Below are 21,662 nucleotides of genomic sequence, written 5' to 3' on the forward strand. Positions count from 1 at the left end.
AAACTTTTAATGGCCTGCGGTCTCGTGCCTACGACTGAATCACAGCCGTGCTGATATATAGAGCCGTATCGTTATCCTACTTGTGTGATGTGCTGGTCAGAATTATTTGCCCCCTTGGTAAATATGATCAAAGATGGCTGTAAAATATAAATCTACATTGTTTATCATTTTGATATTTTATAAAAAAAAAAAAAAGAAGCAAAAATCTAACCTTTTATTGAAGTGAAAGAATTGAAAGTGGGAGGAAAATCACATTATGAAATCAATGTTTTTCTCCAAAACACATTGGGAACAATTATTGTCCCCTTTTACTTTTACTTAATACTTTTTGCAACCTCCTTTTTCCAAGATAACAGCTCTGAGTCTTCTCCTATAATGCCTGATGAGTTTGGAGAACACCTGAGAAGAGATCAGAGACCATTCCTCCATACATAATCTCTCCAGATCCTTCAGATTCCCAGATCCATGTTGGCGCTTCTTCTCTTCAGTTCAGCCCACTCATTTTCTATAGGGTTCAGGTCAGGGACTGGGATGGCCATTGCAGATGCTTGGTTTTGTGCTCAGTGACCCATTTTTGTTTTGATTTTGATGTTTGTTTTTGGATCACTGTCCTGTTGGAAGATCTGAACATGGCCCATTATAAGATTTCTAGCAGAGGTTGTCAGGTTTAGATATTTTATCTGTTGGTATTTGATCGAATCCATGATGCCATGTATCTGAACAAGATGTCCAGGACCTCTGGCAGAAAATTAGGCCCACAGCATTAAAGATTCAGCAGAGTATTTCATTTTACACATGGGGTACTTTTTTATCCCTGTGTGCACCAAAACCATCTTAAGTGTTTGCTGCCAAAAAAGCTATTTTATTTTGTTTCATCTGACCAAAGTATTTAATAAAAGGGGGCAAATAATGGTTCCCAACGTGTTTTGGAGAAAAATATTTATTTCATACTGTGATTTCCCCCCCACTTTCAATTCTTTTACTTCAATGAAAGGTTAGATTTTTACTATTTTTTTAAGTAAAATATCAAAAGGATTAACAATGCAGATAATTTTTTTTATTTGCCCAAGGGGGCAAATAATTCTGACCAGCACTGTGTATATGTATATATATATATATTGAATGTGTGTGTGTGTGTGTGTGTGTGTGTGTGTGTGTGTGTGTGTGTGTGTGTGTGTGTGTGTGTGTGTGTGTGTGTGTGCGTGATTATTAATATTATTAATAATTTATTAATATTTTATAGTATAACAATTTGATATATTTAATTGTATTTATTTGGAATGTGGCAATGTCCTAAGCCATGCCATAAATGTGGTCGAAGGGAATATTTCTGGCCCTCCAGTTGGCTTGACGTACTGGGTGTATTACAGCTCAGTTTTTGGCTGTGTCTAGACTGAGATAAGTATTGAAGCACTCAGGAGAATAAATGACACATTGAAGTGATTGTGATCATCACAAAACACGCCGGCCAAGTCTGCACCCCCTCACCAGAAGAAGTGAAAAGAGGAAAGGATAGGTGATAAACGGCAGCACTGAGCAGGTGGAAGAGGGTATGTGTGTCTGTGAGTGTGGTGTAAAGGTGAGGCAATGAGCTAACGGTGTGTCTGACTTTCTGTAAGCATGATGGGACCATCAAAGTTGACATATAACTATCACGGTGTGCGCAGAGCAGTCAGACAGGGATGAAAAGCATCACGGTCAAAGGAGTTGGGAGGACGTGGGAGTGGACGAAGGCATTGATCCCCTGCCATAGTAACGGCACCAAACATAGCACCTCTGACATGACAATTGCACACGATATGGATGCAGTGATGGCTTCGGCTACACCCTGACTGGTAGTATGAGGGAAAAGGGAATCTCACAAACCAAACCTTTGGCCTCAGACAAAATGGCCTGGGTGAGAAGGGTTAACACATTTGCTGAGAGCTTCTCAAAGGTAAGACCAAACCCAGCGAACGTGACTGGAGAGTAAATGTTTCAGTCAGCCATAGGAAGCGCTCCTGGTGCCTTCTGACAAGCAATCCATCAAAGGGAACACACATACTCTCATATACACCAGTTTACACACCTGCACACGCATATACCTGCAGGGATTTGTTAAAATAAATGATGGATAAAAAGAAAGAAAAACATAGAAAATGAATGGGTTTTCTTAAATATCTGATTAAGTGTGGCATTTAAAAAGGTTTCTCTTCGCCATAGGTGCTTACAATTAGCCAAAAGACCTGAGTTGACACCGTAGCTCTTATAAGAGCCAAACATAAGTGTTGTCTAAGATGCTTGGATTGCAATAAAAATCTGAATTCAAAACTGAATGATGCAACAGGTTTAACCACAAAAACCTGTTTTTAAATGTTTGGAGTATAGCTATTTGGGACAGGAGGGGGGAGATGACAGCGATTTTCATAAGTAGAGGAGATGTTCAATGGAGCACAGGCCTGCTTTAATGGGACAGTCCCCTGTGAGAACCACAAAGACTTCATGCAGTAGAGATTTACCGTTTGATCTCTCCATCTTATCTGTTTCTTTTTCAAATGACCTTGCGGTGCAGACTTTTATGCCTAGCCTTTTATTCTGAGCCATGATTGGATGCTCCTCTAAGCTTAGATCTGCACTGTGTGATGGATGCATTTCCCTCACATTTATGTTCCCCCAACCCAGACAGCCACCAATGAATCTTCTGTTGTGCGACCCCTGTAAGAAGACCTTTCATGGAAACCTTTCCTCAAACACCTTTTTTTCCTGACACATCATTCCGGTTAGCCTGAGCAACACAAATGCGTTTGAGCTCTGGTCCTTCGCTTGTCCTTCGCTTGAAAAGCCTATGTGTAATGGCGCAATGAGAGATCTTGATCACATGCTTCTCTGTGGTTGTGCATTTACTCTGAATACTGCCGCTCATCAGAATATACACCAATAAAAGGACTATAAAGAGCAAATAAAAACACATTGCCCACAGGATGCAATCAGCGCTTTTAATTTGGGAGGGCAACGCTGAATGCCTATGGGGAGTACATACTGCTGCTATGCCATTGCTTAATAACGTTCATAGAGAGAGAGAGAGAGAGAGAGAGAGAGAGAGAGAGAGAGAGAGAGAGAGAGAGAGAGAGAGAGAGAGAGAGAGAGAGAGAGAGAGAGAGAGAGAGAGAGAGAGAGAGAGAGAGAGAGAGAGAGAGAGAGACTGTGGATTTATCGCTGTACTAGGAAGATGATGGTAATCAAGAGCAAAGCACAGAGAAAAGTAGAAATAGGAGCACAATGAAATAAGGTCCTAGGGTGAGGAGTGAAAGAGAAAGCCTTGACGCAACATTAAATATCCACACTGTGTCTCTTGCATAATTAATAGATGAAGGAGATTTTGAACAGAGGGCCGTCTGTGAGAAAGCGGCCAGGCGTCATATCAGATATAAATAAGCAGTGCCACCGGCAAGAGTGTAGATTAGAACACTCAAACATTCTCCAAAATCTCAGCTGTCCTCTACCGAATGCTGCTCATGTAAGGCAGTCTGATCTAAAGAGGTACAGACATCCATAGACAAATTATACAAATTTTAAATTGTTGTTAAAATGAGTGATGTAAAATAAGAAACATATAAATCTAATTAAATTAAATAATATTATAATATAATTTAACACAGCTAATACAAATACATTACCTTATGAGACATTTCGAGATCACAAATCAAATAAGCAATTTTGTGACCATGCAAACTTTATGAAGTCATATGTTCCTTCAATTGCCATCTATCTATCTATCTATCTATCTATCTATCTATCTATCTATCTATCTATCTATCTATCTATCTATCTATCTATCTATCTATCTATCTATCTGTCTATCTGTCTATCTGTCTGTCTGTCTGTCTGTCTGTCTGTCTGTCTATCTGTCTATCTATCTAGTTGTTAAAACACAGAGCTATTTATATCGGATCTGACAAAGAGTTCTACAGTGTAACCTGATGTGGTTATCTCAGTCATATTAAATGCATACAGTATGTAAACTTGTGTTCAAGGAAACACACAAACACACACACGTTACACATACATGCATATCATTTCAGAATGAGAGTAGTACATATTTCTGCTGACCACTGCCTCCAAATACAATCTTTTTAAAGGGGACCTATTATGCAAAATTCACTTTTATAAGGTGTTTGAACACCGATGTGTGTCCGCAGTGTGTGAGAACAACCAACCTATAATGGTAAAAATCCACTAACTCATTTTTATTTATAATTCCCCTAAATCAAAAGCAGTCTCTTCAAACGAGCTGATTCAGATTCTTCCCTATAATGACATCATCAAGTGAAGCCCTGCCCACAGCCAGTGATGATATGCAGTGATGAGCATAGACATAGGTTGCTTCTCATTTCTTATTTCTGCATCCTCGTTTCCTTTCCTTGCTTCCTTTCCTCGCGTCTCAGCTCCACCCCCTGTCAGATGCGAGGGAAGGCTGCAAGGAAAGAAAACGAGGACGGAGGAATCGAAGTAAAGCTTATTTATACATTGGAATATTTGATCACTCGAGCGTCACTTCACAGCGTCATCAGCAGTGCTCAAAGGATCTGCCCTTATGTTGTTAAAGTTTGGTTATTTAAGGAATTCATAACAAATAATAATAAAGCAAGATACCCTGTTGAAATATGTGAGATCTGTGGTTTATTTAAACTGCAAAGGTAAAGTATAAATTACAATTATTCTGACAGATGTGAAGGGGGAGGAGAATTTATACGTGCGTCAAAAGGATACACCTGTGTCTCCTCGCTCATAACCCCTCTGGAAGCCTCCTCACTCCTCGATCCTCACCTCCTCGCTGTGCAATTAGAGAATTGAGATGGCCTTCAAGATGACTGGACTCAAACGGTTTCTGGGTCATAGGATGGAGGACTGAGGAGCGAGGAGACGAGGAAGGATATTGAGAAGCACCTACAGCCCTGAGTGAGAAGCACAGTGTCCACCATTTCTGTATCCTCGCTGTAGCAGCTGTTGTTGTGTTTTGGGATGTTCCAATGCAGATAAGAGTCTCCATAGACTCCCGCCATTCGAGTCAATGAGTACATTTTGGATAAATTTGTGTAGGATATTTGTAATTTGTAGTGATTACAATTTAGCTCAAAGGAATTATTAATTAATTTATAGGGAATTCAAAAGAGTCACTTATTACAACCGAGCAAATGACTCGTTCGCGGTTCATTTGAACTGGCTGTAACTATCAACTCTGCAACGGATATAAATATCCGAACTATAGTGAAACACTATATAGTTAGCAAGGTAACTTAGATCAGAAGTTTAAGACATTAAATTTGTAAGCACAATAACACAAGTAATATTTCTCTTTAAAATACAAACAAGACTTTATTGATTATTCTAACACATAACTAATATCTAACACAGACACACACACATTCATACGCGTTGCAGAAAGAAAGAGAGTAAGGAAAGATTAAGTTTTAAGAGTGAGTTTAGGAGTGAGATGATGTAATCCCAAGTTTCTATGCACTTATAAAACACAACCTGAATGAACCATCAATCATTAGTTTAACCCTTTTATCGTTTCCTAGGTTATTAAATCTGTATCAAATACACCAGTTCAGTTTAAGAGTCTGGAGGCAGTACTTGCTTGTCTTTGCTTTTGGGGATTCCCTTTTTGTTGCGTGAAAGGGGTTTTCCTGGTCCGTTCGTTGGCTGGTCTCCGAGTGCCTGATGTCTGGGTCACGTGGTCAGTCACGTGGCGTGCTGGCGGAATGAAAGTCTTTGTTTGAAGCTGGCTTTGCAGAAGAAACGTGGCTCGAAATCTTGTCGCAAAACTTAACTTAGAACCGAGACTCACAACGGAAAAGAAAGGAAACTAAGAAAAGAAAGGAAATTGAGAGGAGTAGATGATGGCTTGAATGAAGCTGTTTAACCCATGTTCTTCAGATCTTGATTTGGGTTATTTCGTCTGCGCGTTTTACATGGTTACTGGTCTGTCTTAGATCTTCATCTCCCGCTGCATTTTTGGTTCTGCACTGAAACTCTCAACTTTGTTCTGGTGTTAAGATTTTAAACTCAAATGTCCGCCCAGCCTCCTGGATCAGTTCTAACCAATTAGACACTGTCTTTGTTTAGGAGGTGGCGTTCTCTTCACTTCTTATCATAAATCAAGCTTATCTGTGCTCTCCTTACTCTCTAAGCTCTAGCAAAGAGTACAGAGGCCACAGCTAAGACATTATTACTATTATAAGAATCCAAAACATTTTCCACAGATTTCAATCAAGCCATCCTTTGAATTAAGAACATACGATAATATTGATATGAAACACAACACATTTTCATTCAAACATCTAACAATAATAACAATTACATGAATTGTATGGCATCTAAGCATATCAGATACACCCATCTATTGTAGGAACAATATAGAATCATGTCGTTGCATGATGCTTGATCTATAAGTCCATTGAAAATTGTTCTTGAATGATTTTATTTATGTTATAGGTAAAATCTCAGCTCTGTGGTTTGAAACGATTTTACACCCTGAGGTCTATCAGAGGTCCTTAAGGAGGGGTCTGGAATGTTGTGGGCTCGAGCAGCTTCTGCTGTTATCTTGATCGGGCTGAATTGTGCTATCTCTGAGCCAATCATTCTTTTCCAAGCTATCTTACATTGACCAGTTCTTTCTTTAGTTGGGCTCATCTTCTTTGAAGCTTGCATGGCCATAAAGTTCTTAGCTGGGGGTTTTCGTTGGTCAACGGAGACTGGCTGGCTGGAGCCTTCTTTTATGGCTCTGGGGTTGGTGATTTGGTGTCTGGAATGTTCAGTTCTGTGAGACATTATGTTTGAACAATTCACCTGGAAGATTCATTTGTGTTTGTTTCGCACTCAATCCTACATTTGTAAGCCAAAGCAAAGGAAATGTCACAAAGAAAACCGCTAAAGTCTCATAAGTTTGGCGCCAATCCTTTTGTACCATATTGCTTCACAAACAAGGGTTCTTTTCAACACTGGATTTTCAAAAAGGTTGATCCTGAAAGATGGGTCAATAGCAACTATTTGTGCGCAAACTTCAGACCCTGACAAAGTATCACACATCATATGCTGTCCTTCCCAATTGCCTTTCTAAAATAGCTTGTTGGCACTCTGTACGGCTAATCTTGCTAAAGCTACCATTGTCTCTGCCTGTTTTCGCTGATGCTGCCCTCACGTGCTATCAGAATTATTGTAAAAACGAATTTCCCAGTTAAAAATTGCACATGAACGCCCTTTGAAGTCGCCACTTGAATGCGACAAGCTACTGACAGTTACTGACATTTTCAGTGCGTGAGATTGTCCTGTATTGTTGTTGCCTGTATGCCGGCACTTGAAGCAATGCCCTCTTCTTGAAAGGGGGCCAGGAGCACCAGCTCATTTGCATTTAAAGGGACACTCCGAAAAAGTGGCAATTTTAACATGTAATCCACCTTATTTTTCAGGTAAGATATGGCAAGCCCATTTGTAATCTTAATGTGTCTGGCTTCAGGTGTCATTCGCTTCCAGTTATTTTAAGCTGTACAAAACAGCTTGTTATGCTGCTTGATATACTTCTTACCATGTTATTATAATGTAGTGTCTTAATTATAATCATGCTTGTTTGTAGCGCACGTTTTACATTTTTCTGAAATTTGATATATTCTTCTCGTTATTTCCCAATAGTGGATAATAAATCGGAAGTCCCGCACATTCACAGAAAACACCTTACTAGTACGTTGAAAAATATGTGGATCTGTGGGGTACTTTGAGCTAAAACTTCACATACACACTCTGCGGACATCAGAGACTTATTTTACATCTTGTAAAAAGGGGCATAATAGGTCCCCTTTAAAATACAATTTGAAAAAAATCACGAATTTGTATCCCACACATTTCTTAAGACATGCCATGAATGTGTTTGCACTACTCAGTCAAATATTTCATTGTATAGTTCAAGCGATTTAATAGCTGAATAGAAGCTACTGCAAATATGTTAAGCTTCAACAGTTTTTGAAGGTTCTTGGCTGCATTTCATGGCTTTTGTTCTGAGATAATAACCAATCTGCAGTGAATCAGGTCAATTAGGGCTACTGAAACTGCAACGACAACTCCATCTCATATTGGGGCATTGAAAAATGGCATGTATCTATCATTCAGCTCACGTTTAGGATGAGGGAGATAGGTCTGAGTGATGTGAGGTTAGCTTCACCTCCATGCTTTCCCTTATCATGAGAGACAGATAATGTCAGTGTCCACCTCAGTGCTGATTACACTGTCATATGGCATCAGTGTCACTCTCTAAGCCAACACAATACCCCCCTGGGCCCATTAGTGGTGGCCTGGGCTATTTATGGGCTCTCCTCATTGCTCAACTGCGAAAACATTCTCTCCTCTCTTTTTCATCGCCTGTTGTCTATTTCCACCCCTACTTCTTTTTTGCGGTTCTCCTCTGTGAAAGGGATAACTTTTGAAAAGCATACTGTATATATATATACAGTGCTATGCATAAGTTTAGACACCCATGCTAAAGTTGACTAAAAAGAGGAATAACAAATCATCTTTTGGAAATTGAACTTAATGCCTTAATTTAAAAAATTAGGAAAAATCCAACCTTTAAGGACACCAATTTTCTTTGTGAATGAATAATGTATCGTAAATAAATAAATGTTCTTCCTTAAAATACATGGTGCATAAGTTTGGACACCCCTATGTTAAATTCCCATAGAGGCAGGCAGATTTTTATTTTTAAGTATTTTTTTTTTATTTATTTTTTTAGGATACTATGCATCCTGATAAAGTTCCCTTGGCCTTTGGAATTAAAATAGCCCCACATCATCACATAGCCTTCACCATACCTAGAGATTGGCATGGGGTACTTTCCATAAGATCATCTCTCAATGCAAATCAAACTATTAGCTATTAGGCTAACTGAAATAAAACCATGCCAATCTCTAGATATGGTGAAGGCTATGTTATGATGTGGGGCTATTTTAATTCCAAAGGCCAAGGGAACTTTATCAGGATGCATAGTATCCTAAAAAAAAATACTTAAAAATAAAAATCTGCCTGCCTCTATGGGAATTTAACATAGGGGTGTCCAAACTTATGCACCCTGTATTTTAAGGAAGAACATTTATTTATTTACGATGCATTATTCATTCACAAAGAAAATTGGTGTCCTTAAAGGTTGGATTTTTCCTAATTTTTTAAATTAAGGCATTAAGTTCAGTTTCCAAAAGATGATTTTTTATTCCTCTTTTTAGTCAACTTTAGTATGGGTGTCTAAACTTATGCATAGCACGGTATATATATATATATATAAATAAATAAAATAAAATAAAATTTCCATTATTATTTTGAGCTCTAGTACATGAATACTGCACTGGTTTTAGTCTAAGCAATTCTTGATGGGTAGAAAGTTAGACACTAATAGCTCACTTTAAACCTTAAAAAAACATGTACACCTTTTTGTCTTGGTGTTAAATTAATAATATAAATGTAAAACATGTAAATTGTAGCAGAAATCACAGTGAATATGTATGCTTTAAAAATGGAAAGACATATAGATGAAGTTAGCTTTTCATAAAAAAAAGAAAAAAAAAAATCCAACAATACAAAAGGAGAGTTGATGGAAATGGATTTAACTGTCTATTGTACTTTCATCTCTTTTCATGAGCAGTTGAACATGACTGCAGTAGGATAAGGGGCAGAGTCGGTGGAGTGGAGTAGGATCATTTTGTAAGCTCTTTTTTCATGATTCACATTTTATGTATGGCACTGATGTCCAGGCAGCGAGAGAGGTGGTTTCAAAGAAAATGTGCTGAAACCAGTAATACAGTAGCACATTTACGGGAAGAATTGCTTACATCTTATTCACCAAGGCCATTTCAACTGAAAATCCATTTCACTCACACCTGTTGCAAAACCTCTGTGGATTTATAAGTCAGTAATATAAATATAATAGTAACTGACAGCCAGGCTTTATGCAAAAAGAAGTCCAGCCCCGTTGTAATAGCAACAGCTTGTTTCTGAATATGCTATGAAACGAGAGGAAAATAAGTTGGATCTTTTCACAGAGAAAGGATCATTATAACATAATATATCATATCATATGATATAGATACTGTATATTCTGTTATAATGATCCTTTCTCTGCGAAAATATCTAACTTCTTTAACTACGTTACTACTGTATATATATATATATATATATATATATATATATATATATATATATATATATATATATATATATATATATATATATATATATATTAGTGGTGGGCCGTTATCGTGAGACTCTTATTGGGCGATAAAAAAAATATCGCCGTTAATCTATTCTCAAAGTTGGGTTGGGAGCTGGGTCTACTATACTACGCAAGCTATGATGACTTTCACCTTGATATTTTAGCGCGGATGTTGGATCATTTTTCCTGCCGACCAAAATTTTGTTATTTCAAATGTAGGGTGGGTCGCGCGTGGCAAGCGCGCTCATAATGTAAGAGACGCCGGCGCGACCACAACATTGTCCGACATCAAATGGCAAAAGTAATGTAAGCGGAACTAAACTGAGCTACTCCTTATTGTGTGGTTACTACACACTGTTACTACACAGCGCTAAGAGATCCAGTAAAGAAAGCATTTGAATTCGCCACTGAAGTAATAACATCGCTGCGAGATCTAGTGAGAAACATTCACATTTCTCCGTTATTAACGGATCAAACAGTGCGTGGAAGCCAGGAAGAAACATTGTGCCATGAATGAACTATCCAGTGTCCACAGATCTGCAACATTTACCATGGATTTACTAGCCTGGGAAAACCCAGACAACTTCCGGCAAATTCAGATTTGCTCAGTTACTACTGAGAATGGTCTGGTTTTAACCAGGCTATGGATTTACTGTAGTAACACTAACTGCAACCATGGAAGTTTGGCAGGAATAGTAGGCTATAATGCTTTCAAGTAACATTACGTTGGTTTTATTTTGACATTATGAATAAAATTGCTGCCCTCAAATGTTAATCTGAACTAAAAATAGACCTTTGTTTATAACTACTACAATATTAGGCTAAATTATTTTTTTTCTGAGGAGCTGTTTTGTTTTATATGCCCCTAAGAAGAGTTTATTATAGCTCCATCATTGCTCAAAAAAAAAAAAAAAAAAAAAAAAAAAAATCATACTTTATTATGTTAGTTTTAATAATAATAAAAAAAAAATCTCTGGCATTTTTTCACAAGTTCTTTTAAATGTCACTTTGTATTTAAGAAACACGTGCCCTTTAGTCATTATTTGGGTAGCAAACATATTCTGAATGCCTTCGGCAGAATTCAAATGAGCCATTTTAATCTAGATTAATCTAGATTAATTCCAAGATTACAGTGAGATTAATCTAGATTAAAAAATAATAATCTATGCCCACCACTAATATATATATATATATATATATATATATATATATATATAGTAACGTAGTTAAAGAAGTTAGATATTTTCATATATATATTAAAAGTAAAAGTAGTACACATTTCTGCTGACCACTACCTCGTGGTCTTTTCTGAAGATGGCTGGACGTGGTTTGGCTGCAGTGGGTTAACTCACTGACCCTCAAAACCCAGCTGAGGCCATGGGCAAACCTCAGCGTGGAGTCTGACCAGCAGATGTGCTTCCGCAGCGGCCCAGCTGCACACCATGTTAAAGGCCCAGCACCCCCTACTTCCTCCTCCATCTGCCACTGCCACAAACCACATTACATGCTCAAGTATGAAACCGTAAACCGTTGGAAAATACCAGAGAAATATCCCAGCTAACAAAAATGTGTTATGTCAACATTTTGCTAATGTTCCCATTGAGCTATGAAAATGTTTCTGAAATTTCTGAATGTTCTCTGAAAGTTCAAAACATCCAGCTTTTTAAATGTTTTAAAAAGGTTTTTTTTTTTTTTCAGTGTATTTTTTTGTTATGCAAACGTTAAAGGGATTCATCCAAAAAATTTAAATTCATGTCATTCCAAACACGTAAGACTTTCATTCATCTTTGGAATGCAAATGAAGATCTTTTTAATAAAATCGGAGCGATTTCTGTCCCTCCATAGACAGTTACGCAACTGACACTTTGATGCTTTAAAAAGTTCATAAAGAGATCGTAAACCTAATCCATATGAATTGAGTGGTTTAATTCAAATTTTCTGAAGAGACGCTATCGCTTTATATGCTGAAGAGATTTAATTTAGGCTTTTATTTACATATAAATATTCATCAACGCACTCATCAGTTATGATAAATAGAAGCTCGAACATGCTTGCTTGCAGATCGAAAATGTTACGCAGCATTTTTGAGCTTCCGCAAGAGGTTTGTTGTCACGTGTCAAGCAGGTTTGGTTGAGCTTCTATTTATGTTCGCTGATCAATATTTATATGTGAATAAAAGCCCAAATTAAATTTGTTCATCATATAAAGCTATTGTGTCTCTTCAGAAAAGTTTAGTTAAACCACTCAATTCGTATGGATTAGTTTTAAGATCTCTTTACAAACTTTTTGAAGCGCCATAGTGGTAGTTGTGGAGCTGTCAGTGGAGAGTACAGAACTGACTAAATAAATAAATGAAAAATAAATGAGTATGAATGAAACAGACATTCTACTACATGAAAAATATAGGAAATAATTTTTTCTCCAGTGTAGAGAAGTGTACAGTAGATTTTTGTTCTCTCTCAGTGAATGCATAAGCTTTTCTGACAAAAATAAATAAATTACACATTTTTATCATAACAATTTAATATTTAATATTAAAAACTTGTACCTTTAATTTCTACACTTAACCTCTGCAGCACCATTGCTACGTGCATCCCTGTCTTTACCCTATGCCAAAATGAGCAACAAATATACTCTAGATCTGTCATGGCTTATTAACAGAACATAACATATATAAAATTTGGCCAAGCAATAATGTATTTTCATGGTCTTGACAGGAATTAAGTCATTAGAGATACTGACAGCAAAATAGAATAATTCGAAGCTGGTAATTACTGTACACAAACCTACGTACTGCCTATGGCTCTGACAATTTGATGTGAAAGCAGTCTCTATTTGGCGTGATACTGAATGTATAGCATGTACCTCGGTATAATTAGATCACAACTAAAGCTGCCCTAGAGTGTTAAAGAGAGCTACAAAAGGGGATGACTTTATCTGCAGAATGCTTATCCAAGCAGGGTGATTTAGATGCAAACTTAGATGCAATATTAATAAAATAAGCCCTTGACATGTTGCCCTGCGCATTTCTTATATAAAACTTATTTTTTTCCCCAGTTGTTTGTTCAACTGTTTGTGAGCACACCCTTTATAGCCAATTCAAGGCTCAACTAATGCTACAGATATATTTCTTGGAGAGATTTAAGCATATCTAGAAACTTTTGAGCCAGACATAATGTCTGCTTGCCTCTGGTTTGGCAGCTGAGGAAGTCTGCTCTGAAGGCAGTAATTTGTCAGATGCAGGGGTGAATGTAATTCAAAATGTAAATGTTTAAATCATGAGCTTCATCCATTAAAAGCTGTACTTTCAAGTACTGAACAAGAGTTAAGCATTAAAGGAATATTCCAAGTTTAATACAAGTTAGGCCTAATCCACAGCACTTACCACAAACATGAACGAGCAAAAAACTGTTACAGTGAGGCACTAAAAATAGAAATGAATGAGGCTAATGTGTAATCCTTAAAATATTCACCGTTTCAGCGTATAGCCACATAGCCACAAGATGTAAAAATGTGCATTAACATGATTTTAGTGTAAGAAAAAAATCACTTACCAACCTTTTTGGTGTAAAGTTATATGCAATTTTACAACTTCACTGACAACATAGCCATAAAACACTGATAATTTACAGCTTAAATAATAGACAACTTGTAGCAGAAGTAATGTAAAAAAAAAAAAAAACACTTTTGCCATTACCATGCACAGGAATACACACCTGTAAAATAAACCCATTAAAAAATATTCCAATACGTTTTAGCGTATTTAAGGCAGTGTGCAGACTGTAAATGTACATGGGCTGATAACTTAAAATGTGTGAGCAGTATGCTGGAAATGTGTTATCTATTTCCATAAATATGCCTCAGAAAATAGCTTCCAAATCATTGTCAAAAATCCCCCTGACAAGACCTTATTTATTTTTTACCTGCCAGGAATATGGCGTGCATAATCAGAAATGTTATTAGAAGAACAGACCCCTCGCCTGTTAGCCCTGTTACCGGAGCTCGTAATAACTCTGAAAATGCAAATGAACTCTGGGTAATCTATTAATGTCACTTCAATTTTATATCAGCACTCCAATTTAGCAGATCCTGACACATTCCTGCGCACTGTCTCCGTACACGGGTTTTGCCAGGAAAGAGCGGGCACACAGCAAGCAGGGCGGAGGAGCCATGTGCCATCTGTCTATTCCCGACTTTATTACCCGACTCCATAATGAAGCCCCCGTCGCTGAGGCCTCACACACACTCGACTTTCAGATGACAAAAACAACTTTCCCAGCTTTATTTTTCCTTGTAGCAATTATTCCTTCTTCCGTGGAAGGGAGGTGGTATGGACGACTCAACGTTAATTACCCCTATAGTCACTTCAAGTAGACTTGCTAATTTCAACAATGTAACAATCCTCTTGTCAGCAGCAGAAGGCAGGGAGCTTTGTAATGCCAGCATATGGTTTGAAGACCTGAAGGGGGAATTCGCCTGCTTGTACTGGCCTTAGAGTCAAGACCCCATTAGCGAAAAAACAGACTCCGTAATCCATGAGATTTGTCCAATCCATGCGAATGAGTGATCATTGCCCATTGTGGACAGACCAACGTCAGTGAATAATAGTCTTAAATTATTCAAAGTTAAATTGAAAAAATAGACAATTTCTGGAATATCCATACAATATTCTAGGGGGAAACCTTGCATCATGAAATGTTTATAGTTGAGAAGGTGAAGGATTTGTCTCGCCTCACATGGCCTTTCGACTCATTTATTCTTTGGTCTCTCGAGGCTTTGATGATCTAAAGATCTTGGAGATTGCTGATGACATTACGCAAAGTACAGTAGTAGCCGAGCATTATTTGTCTGATATTATATGTATTATATTGCATTATTTTACTCATACATACTACCCAACTAAAAATAACTCCATCAATCATTAGTTTGAGCAATGACTTCACACTACCATTGGTTTCTCTTTCTCTTTATGTGGCTTTATTTTTCATTATAAAAACATTATAACAAACTAGTGTTGTCACAACACTGGAATTTTGTAACTTCTAACTTTTAACTTCTTTTTTAACTACCTTGAAAAATATCAATATTCAATACTATTATATAGTATTATATAGTAATATATTCAATACCCGATAACACAGGGGCAAGATTATTTACTTTTGACCACAGAGTAGATTCTACAATGTAGATTCATCATGCCCAGTAGCTCTGTCTAAAAAAAATACTGGAAATTATGTGAATGAGAAAATAAAAGAGACTTGTCAACTTACAGAGAAAGCGAGAAAGCAGCTGGTAACCGAGTTTCGATACTGTGGAAAAGGAGCAGTGTTGAGTTTAATTTAAGTAACACGATTTACATAATCACATAACTTTTTTCATTAACTATTAATGTAATGCATTACTTTTAATTTTACAACAAAATATCTGAGGTACTTTTTAAAATAAATAATGCAAATTTCTTTGTTTTCCATTTTATTGACTGACACCTCTCCTGTCCCTATGTTGAGATAAATCTTGAGTAAGTGCAGAGGCGTTGTGTGCACTGCACAGTGTGAACAGAATGGTTATTGCAGTTCTTGACTAAATGTTAGCATGCATTTACTTATCTCGCTTGCACAAACACAGATTCAGTATTCATCAAAATGAATAAAAACAGTGAAATGCAAATTATAATCATTGAATATGTTAAATTACACAAATATACTTTATGTATTTGATCTCACTTTATTAACCATTGTCTTTGCTGCTGATCCAATTCAACCATACTAACAAGTGTGTATGTGTGTTTTTACTGCTGAAATAAGAGAGTTGAACTTTCTTCTCCTGTATCCAATTCTTCTGCGGTCCAGCATGGCAGCACAGCTGAAAGGCTTATTTGAGCTGAGCCCTCTACTGTACAGACACACATTTGCTCTTCAGCCTGAGGCTTATTCATTTCACTTTTAGTGTGAAAGGGTCTTTACATTTGCCAAAAATAGAATTTTTTTGTTTGTGTTACTAAAAACAAACAAGCAAGACCAACCCAGGTGAGAAAAATCAATGCAAAATAAAAATTCAATAAAAAGTTAGTAAGTATTGCAATTAGTTGTTTTTTTAGGGAGTAACGCAATATTGTAACACATTACTTTTAAAAGGAATTTTCCCCAACACTGAAAATAAGTATTGAATATTAAAAGCAAATATTCTGAATTAAAATGTATTGAAATATCAACATTTTGACAAGACTAACGTACACACAGTTACAGACAAATACTTTAATATTGAGTTTAACTTTCCCTGCCAGCGTTTTTTATTTTTATTTTTTTTAATCATTTTAACAAAATTGTCATCGCCCCCAGAATATTTTGCTGTATGAATATCTGTATATGCAATATATCAAAAGAAAGAACCAGACCCTCTTGCTTAAAAAAAAGTTTTCGTGCTAAATGCATTCTTTTTTATATCAACACTTGAATGTGGGTAAGTTTCATTAAAAAAAGCCACATTTTGAGCAAAAAGCTGAGAGAATCACATTATTTGTCAAAGGCTCTAATCCAGATTGGATTCAGAATGATGATCAAAACATATATGGAGTCGATCGAGTCCATCATCACCCACAAAGGTTGTACAGTCCTCGTCCTGGGTCGATATTTCATTCAACATTAAGCAGTTTTGATTTATATGCTGTTTAATGTTGATGATTGCGCTATTATACATCTGCTTACATGTGCTACCGCTTGTTTCTGCTTCTTCTTCACATGTCTTTTGATCAGGAGATTCAGTCCTCTTTCAGAAGGTGCCTAATAGCGCCCCCTATAACACATCTTCTGAACTTCAGGAACCCAAACAAACCTCACAACTTCTTCAGAAAACTTATTGTCAGACCTTTATTAGAAAACAAATCATGCGACATGAGGATGAGAAGTAAACTTCTGTAATTTGTGTACATGAGACAGAAAATAAAAGAGGCTTCCTCATTTGTCTGTTTGTTGTTTTTCTCTCCCAGCCAAAGAGCTTTTGATTCTCTCTATGAGTGTCTCCCACAACATAAATACTTTATAAGACCAAAACAAGTCATTGAGAATCCCTTTCAAGCAAACAAGAGAACATCAGCTAATGTTTAATTGATCAGCAGTGACAAAAGGAAAGAACAATCGTGAAAGAATTCAACTTCAGGCATCTTTTGCTGTATTCCCTTTCCTGCCCTCCTCCATCATCACTGTGCTTTTCACCCTCACCGTCTGCTGTATCCCACACTTCACTGTCAAATCCCTCAGAAAACTACACGGAGGATTTCAATTGAGTGCATTAGTCTGAAAGCAGAACAGAGAAAAAGACTCTCACCTATAGCTCCAATTCTGTATGCTCTAAGTGCTGAGAAAATATGACAGAACAAACGCAGAGGGGAAAATGCCCATATGAAGAAGTCAAGGTTTTAAGGGAAACAAGGAAGCCCTGTGCTACACATGACTGGGTTATAATGTACTTGAAGAAGGGCGATATTCCCCCAATTGCTTTCTACACTTCAAAAGAAAGCATTGGGTCGGGAGTTAAAAACACTTGAAGCGCAGGGCAGCTTTAGTTCTGTTTTCCATTAATCATTTTATTAATAGCACTTCCTGTAACTCCATGTACTCTCATCTATAATCTATATTAATGCATATAGTTATCCTGTCTGCATTACATTACTTCATGTTGTGTATAAACCATAAACAGCAAAAACAAATCAAGTCATGAGTTTAGGTTCTTTATACAGCCATTTCTTTGCGCAAGAGTTGAAAAACACACAACAGCCGTCTGTATACTTTCCGGAGAAAATGAGAACATTTCTCAGCATAACACAACATGCAGTGCACATTGCAGCACAACACGGCTTTCAGAATGTCATGGGGGTTATAATGAATCCCTTTAGTGGCACTATTATGAGATTCCCTTCACCGCCTTACGCGTACTCAAGATCCATCTCAAGGTCAGGCACGGGATAGTACGGAGAAATCTCACGCAGGCTTTGTCAACTGAGTATGAGCTCTATTTAAAACTAGTGTTAAGGAGACATTCATTAGAATGCATTGCTACAAATGCGTGAGAACTTATGAATACATTACAGTATGTAGCTTGAAAAAGAAAAAGCTTTTTTATGGTGAAACTCGACACTCTCAGTGGTGGACCCCATTATGCTTCAATGCTGAACTTTGTTCACTAGTTTGTAAGGTTAAAATATGACTGGACACCAGCATACACATATATTGTCATATCAATCTTCAGACACAGTAATGAGAAATTCCAGTCACCTCCTATTTCTTTGTGTCTATTCTTAGATCATGGCGTCTTTATTTCTGTTACTTGTATACTTTGTCAGAGCTTTTGTCTGCTTCACTGTGAGATAAAGGGCCTCGTGTCATTGTTCAGCTGAGACAACCGGAGATGATGAAAGGAGATCACTCACCCACTTGGGACATCTCTGGCACTGAACCTTTGTAAGGCCCCTCAATGAACTGTGGGGGGTTGTCATTGATGTCTTGCACTTTGATGATGAACTCTGACGGTGGTTCCAGAGGATGGTCAGAGTCTCTGTCGACGACCTGCGCCGTGAGCGTGTACTCGGCCTTCTCCTCCCGGTCTAGCCTTTTCATGGCGTGAATGTCCCCCGTCCTCTCGTTGATGGCAAAGATGGTGCCCGCCCCTTCCCCTGCCAGCACATACTTGATGTTCTTATTCCCCACGTCCAAATCCGTATGGAGCTGAAAAGAGAAACAAAGGAGGAGGTTTGAGGTTACTTCAAGATGTAGCTAATACCACTCGAGCCGGACCAGATCAATGCCTGTAATCAATTGCATAAAATAATTAAATCCCACCACCAAATGTTGCATAGTCTCTTCGAAATTCTAGTGCTTTACTGTGACGGCTGAATTGTAAAAAAAAAAAAAAAAAAAAATGGTAAAAGGTCAGGGTAAGTCCTGGATTTCCAGGTAATGCTTGGGTTGTGTATCCCATCTATCTGTCATTCACTTCTTCATACATCGCTAGTAGAGAGTGGAGGTCAAAGCGTTCTGCTCACAGCTGCCTCAGGGCCCTGTTACCAACTTGAAACCAGTCATCAGGTCACAGTTCCAGAACGAGAAGGCAATTGGGCTGTGCAAAAAAAAAAAAAAAAAGGGATGAGGAAGGGGGGGATTGACGGACAAATACCTGCCAAGCAAAAAGGAAAGAAGCTTAAAAAAAATTCTCACTTTTATTTTTAGCTCACTTTATTTATTTAAATAAATAAATAAATAAATTGTTGTTTGTTTTTTCTTTACAATGCATTCATTGAGCATTTTTTTTATTATATATGACACTATACTTTATAGAAATCATGTATCAGTGGAAGGTTGGTAGAAACTGGAACAATTGAATCGCTGATCATCTACAGTTCACAAATCTTATTTGTTTATGTTATGTACCATGTTCAATTCAGGAATCATATTTTAAAATATACTAAAAAGCAGTTATTTTAAATTGTACACTGTAAAAAATCTGATTTAGAAGGATGAGTCAGTTTATTAACTTGAGTGAACTAAACAAGATGTGTAAATGTGTTGCTAACAAACAATGTTTTGTTGACCTTACCTAGATTCTCATGTATTTGTTCAAAACATTACCAAATGTTGTCCCAACTTTTCAAATAGAGTTATCTGAACAAAATATTTTTACATTGATCTATCTATATATATCTCTCTCTCTCTCTCTCTCTATATATATATATATATATATATATATATATATATATATATATATATATATATATATATATATATATATATTTACTGTATATATATATATATATAAAGTTGTAACTATTATTTAAAAATGATCATTGCTCTGCATTACTGGCTTAATTAATGCTGCTGCTGTTGTGGTCAATGTAATTTAGCTGTCATATTTCTCAGAGTTCATGTTTGAGATTTGTGTGTTGAGGTACAGAATATGATCTTATTGCAACGTTTATATGCAATACATTTGCCTATAATGGTAAAATGTTTGCCCTTAGTTTTAAGAGGCAAATAATGTTCATATCATATAGTTAACATTGAAAATCAAACATGGAGATGAAAGAACAATTATATAGCCCCTTGCATTGTTAAATGCTTTAATCTTCAGCTGCCTGGACAAGAATATTTCAATTCAAAGGACTGCCTGTTACTCATCGGATGAACATTTATTTTTTATTTTTTTATTTTTTTTTTGGCAAATTAGTTGAGGTAACTTAAGTTGACTGTGATTGGTTGCCTTATTTTTTCAAGTTAATCACTTTTTTTACAGTGTAATCATATTTCACAATATTGTTGTTTTACTGTATTTTTGATAAAATAACTGCAACCTTGGCGAGCGACTTCTTTCAAACTTTTGAATAGCCTTCAAATTATCTTCTTTTGTATTCCACAAATAATAATTCAAATGTATGGGTTCAGAATGACATGAGTGTGAGTAAATAATGAGAGAATTTTCAGTCTGGGTGAACCATCGCCTTAACATTATTTTTCCTCCCAAAACACATCTGTACAGCAACTTTAGTTCCATTTATTGAGGTAATATATAAACAGCCTGGTGTGAGGTGGAAGTACACTTGAGAATGCAGTAACAAGGACAGCGTGAGCTTTGAAATGCAGACTTCAAGAAAAAAAAAAAAAAAAAGCAATTGCTTAATAACTATAGTTTTATGCATATGTTGTCTCAGCGGTGCCATTTCCAGACACTGACAAAGCACACACACTTAAATTGTCACACCTTGCACTTTTGTTCTCCTAATTATCCTATCATTCCACATGAAATATCTATCTCATTAACACATCAGCTTCACAACAGTCTTCATTCTACGAAAACCCCTGAATTAGCCCAAATTAATGATGTGCATTTTCTGATGGGAAACTTTTTTTTTTTTCTTTCCAGTGATTTTCACTTCATGCATTCAATAAAATTAACGATAATAAATATTAGTATGGATTTCCGCAATGAACAAAATGTCATCGCTGCAAAACTTCACTTCCTCCATTTGTTCACCCCTATGCCCTATGTATACAGACAACATTGCAAGCTTGTGCTCACACCAGTACCATTCTGACGAGTGATCGCTTAATCTCAATGTGCAAACAATCGACTGAAAGTACGGCTGCGGAGTGGAGGCAGTCTGTTATTATCCGGGTTGCCAAGGCAACACCAGTGCACTAACATCTGACGGCGTCCATATTTTTTCCGTCAAATCCTTTAACACGCATGGTCTGGTAATGTTTTTTATGAATAGTTTTGTTTTAATAATCCTATACAAATGTAGAAAAATCATTCCATTAAAGCTAAAAAGGTGAAAGAAGGTCAAAGAAAACAACAACATACCAATGTTTTGTTAAACTCATAACAGAAAACTTCGAGTATGACACTGAAAAATATAACAGCAAAAGTGGGATATGTAAAA

The 21,662-nt window shown here is 36.8% G+C and overlaps 1 protein-coding gene across 2 annotated transcripts in view; it reads right to left on the reverse strand.

Moving 5' to 3' along the window:
• Nucleotides 1-21,662, reverse strand: part of cdh8 (cadherin 8) — a 93,109-nt gene that overhangs the window by 37,975 nt on the left and 33,472 nt on the right. For both annotated transcript variants that reach the window (XM_079867078.1, XM_079867077.1), the window contains one exon: nucleotides 18,660-18,954. In XM_079867078.1, coding sequence (XP_079723204.1) covers nucleotides 18,660-18,954 — 295 coding nt within the window. The remainder of the gene's footprint in view (nucleotides 1-18,659; nucleotides 18,955-21,662) is intronic.

The sequence above is a fragment of the Squalius cephalus genome (assembly GCF_949319135.1).
Source record: "Squalius cephalus genome assembly, chromosome: 3".
Taxonomy (NCBI): Eukaryota; Metazoa; Chordata; class Actinopteri; order Cypriniformes; family Leuciscidae; genus Squalius; species Squalius cephalus.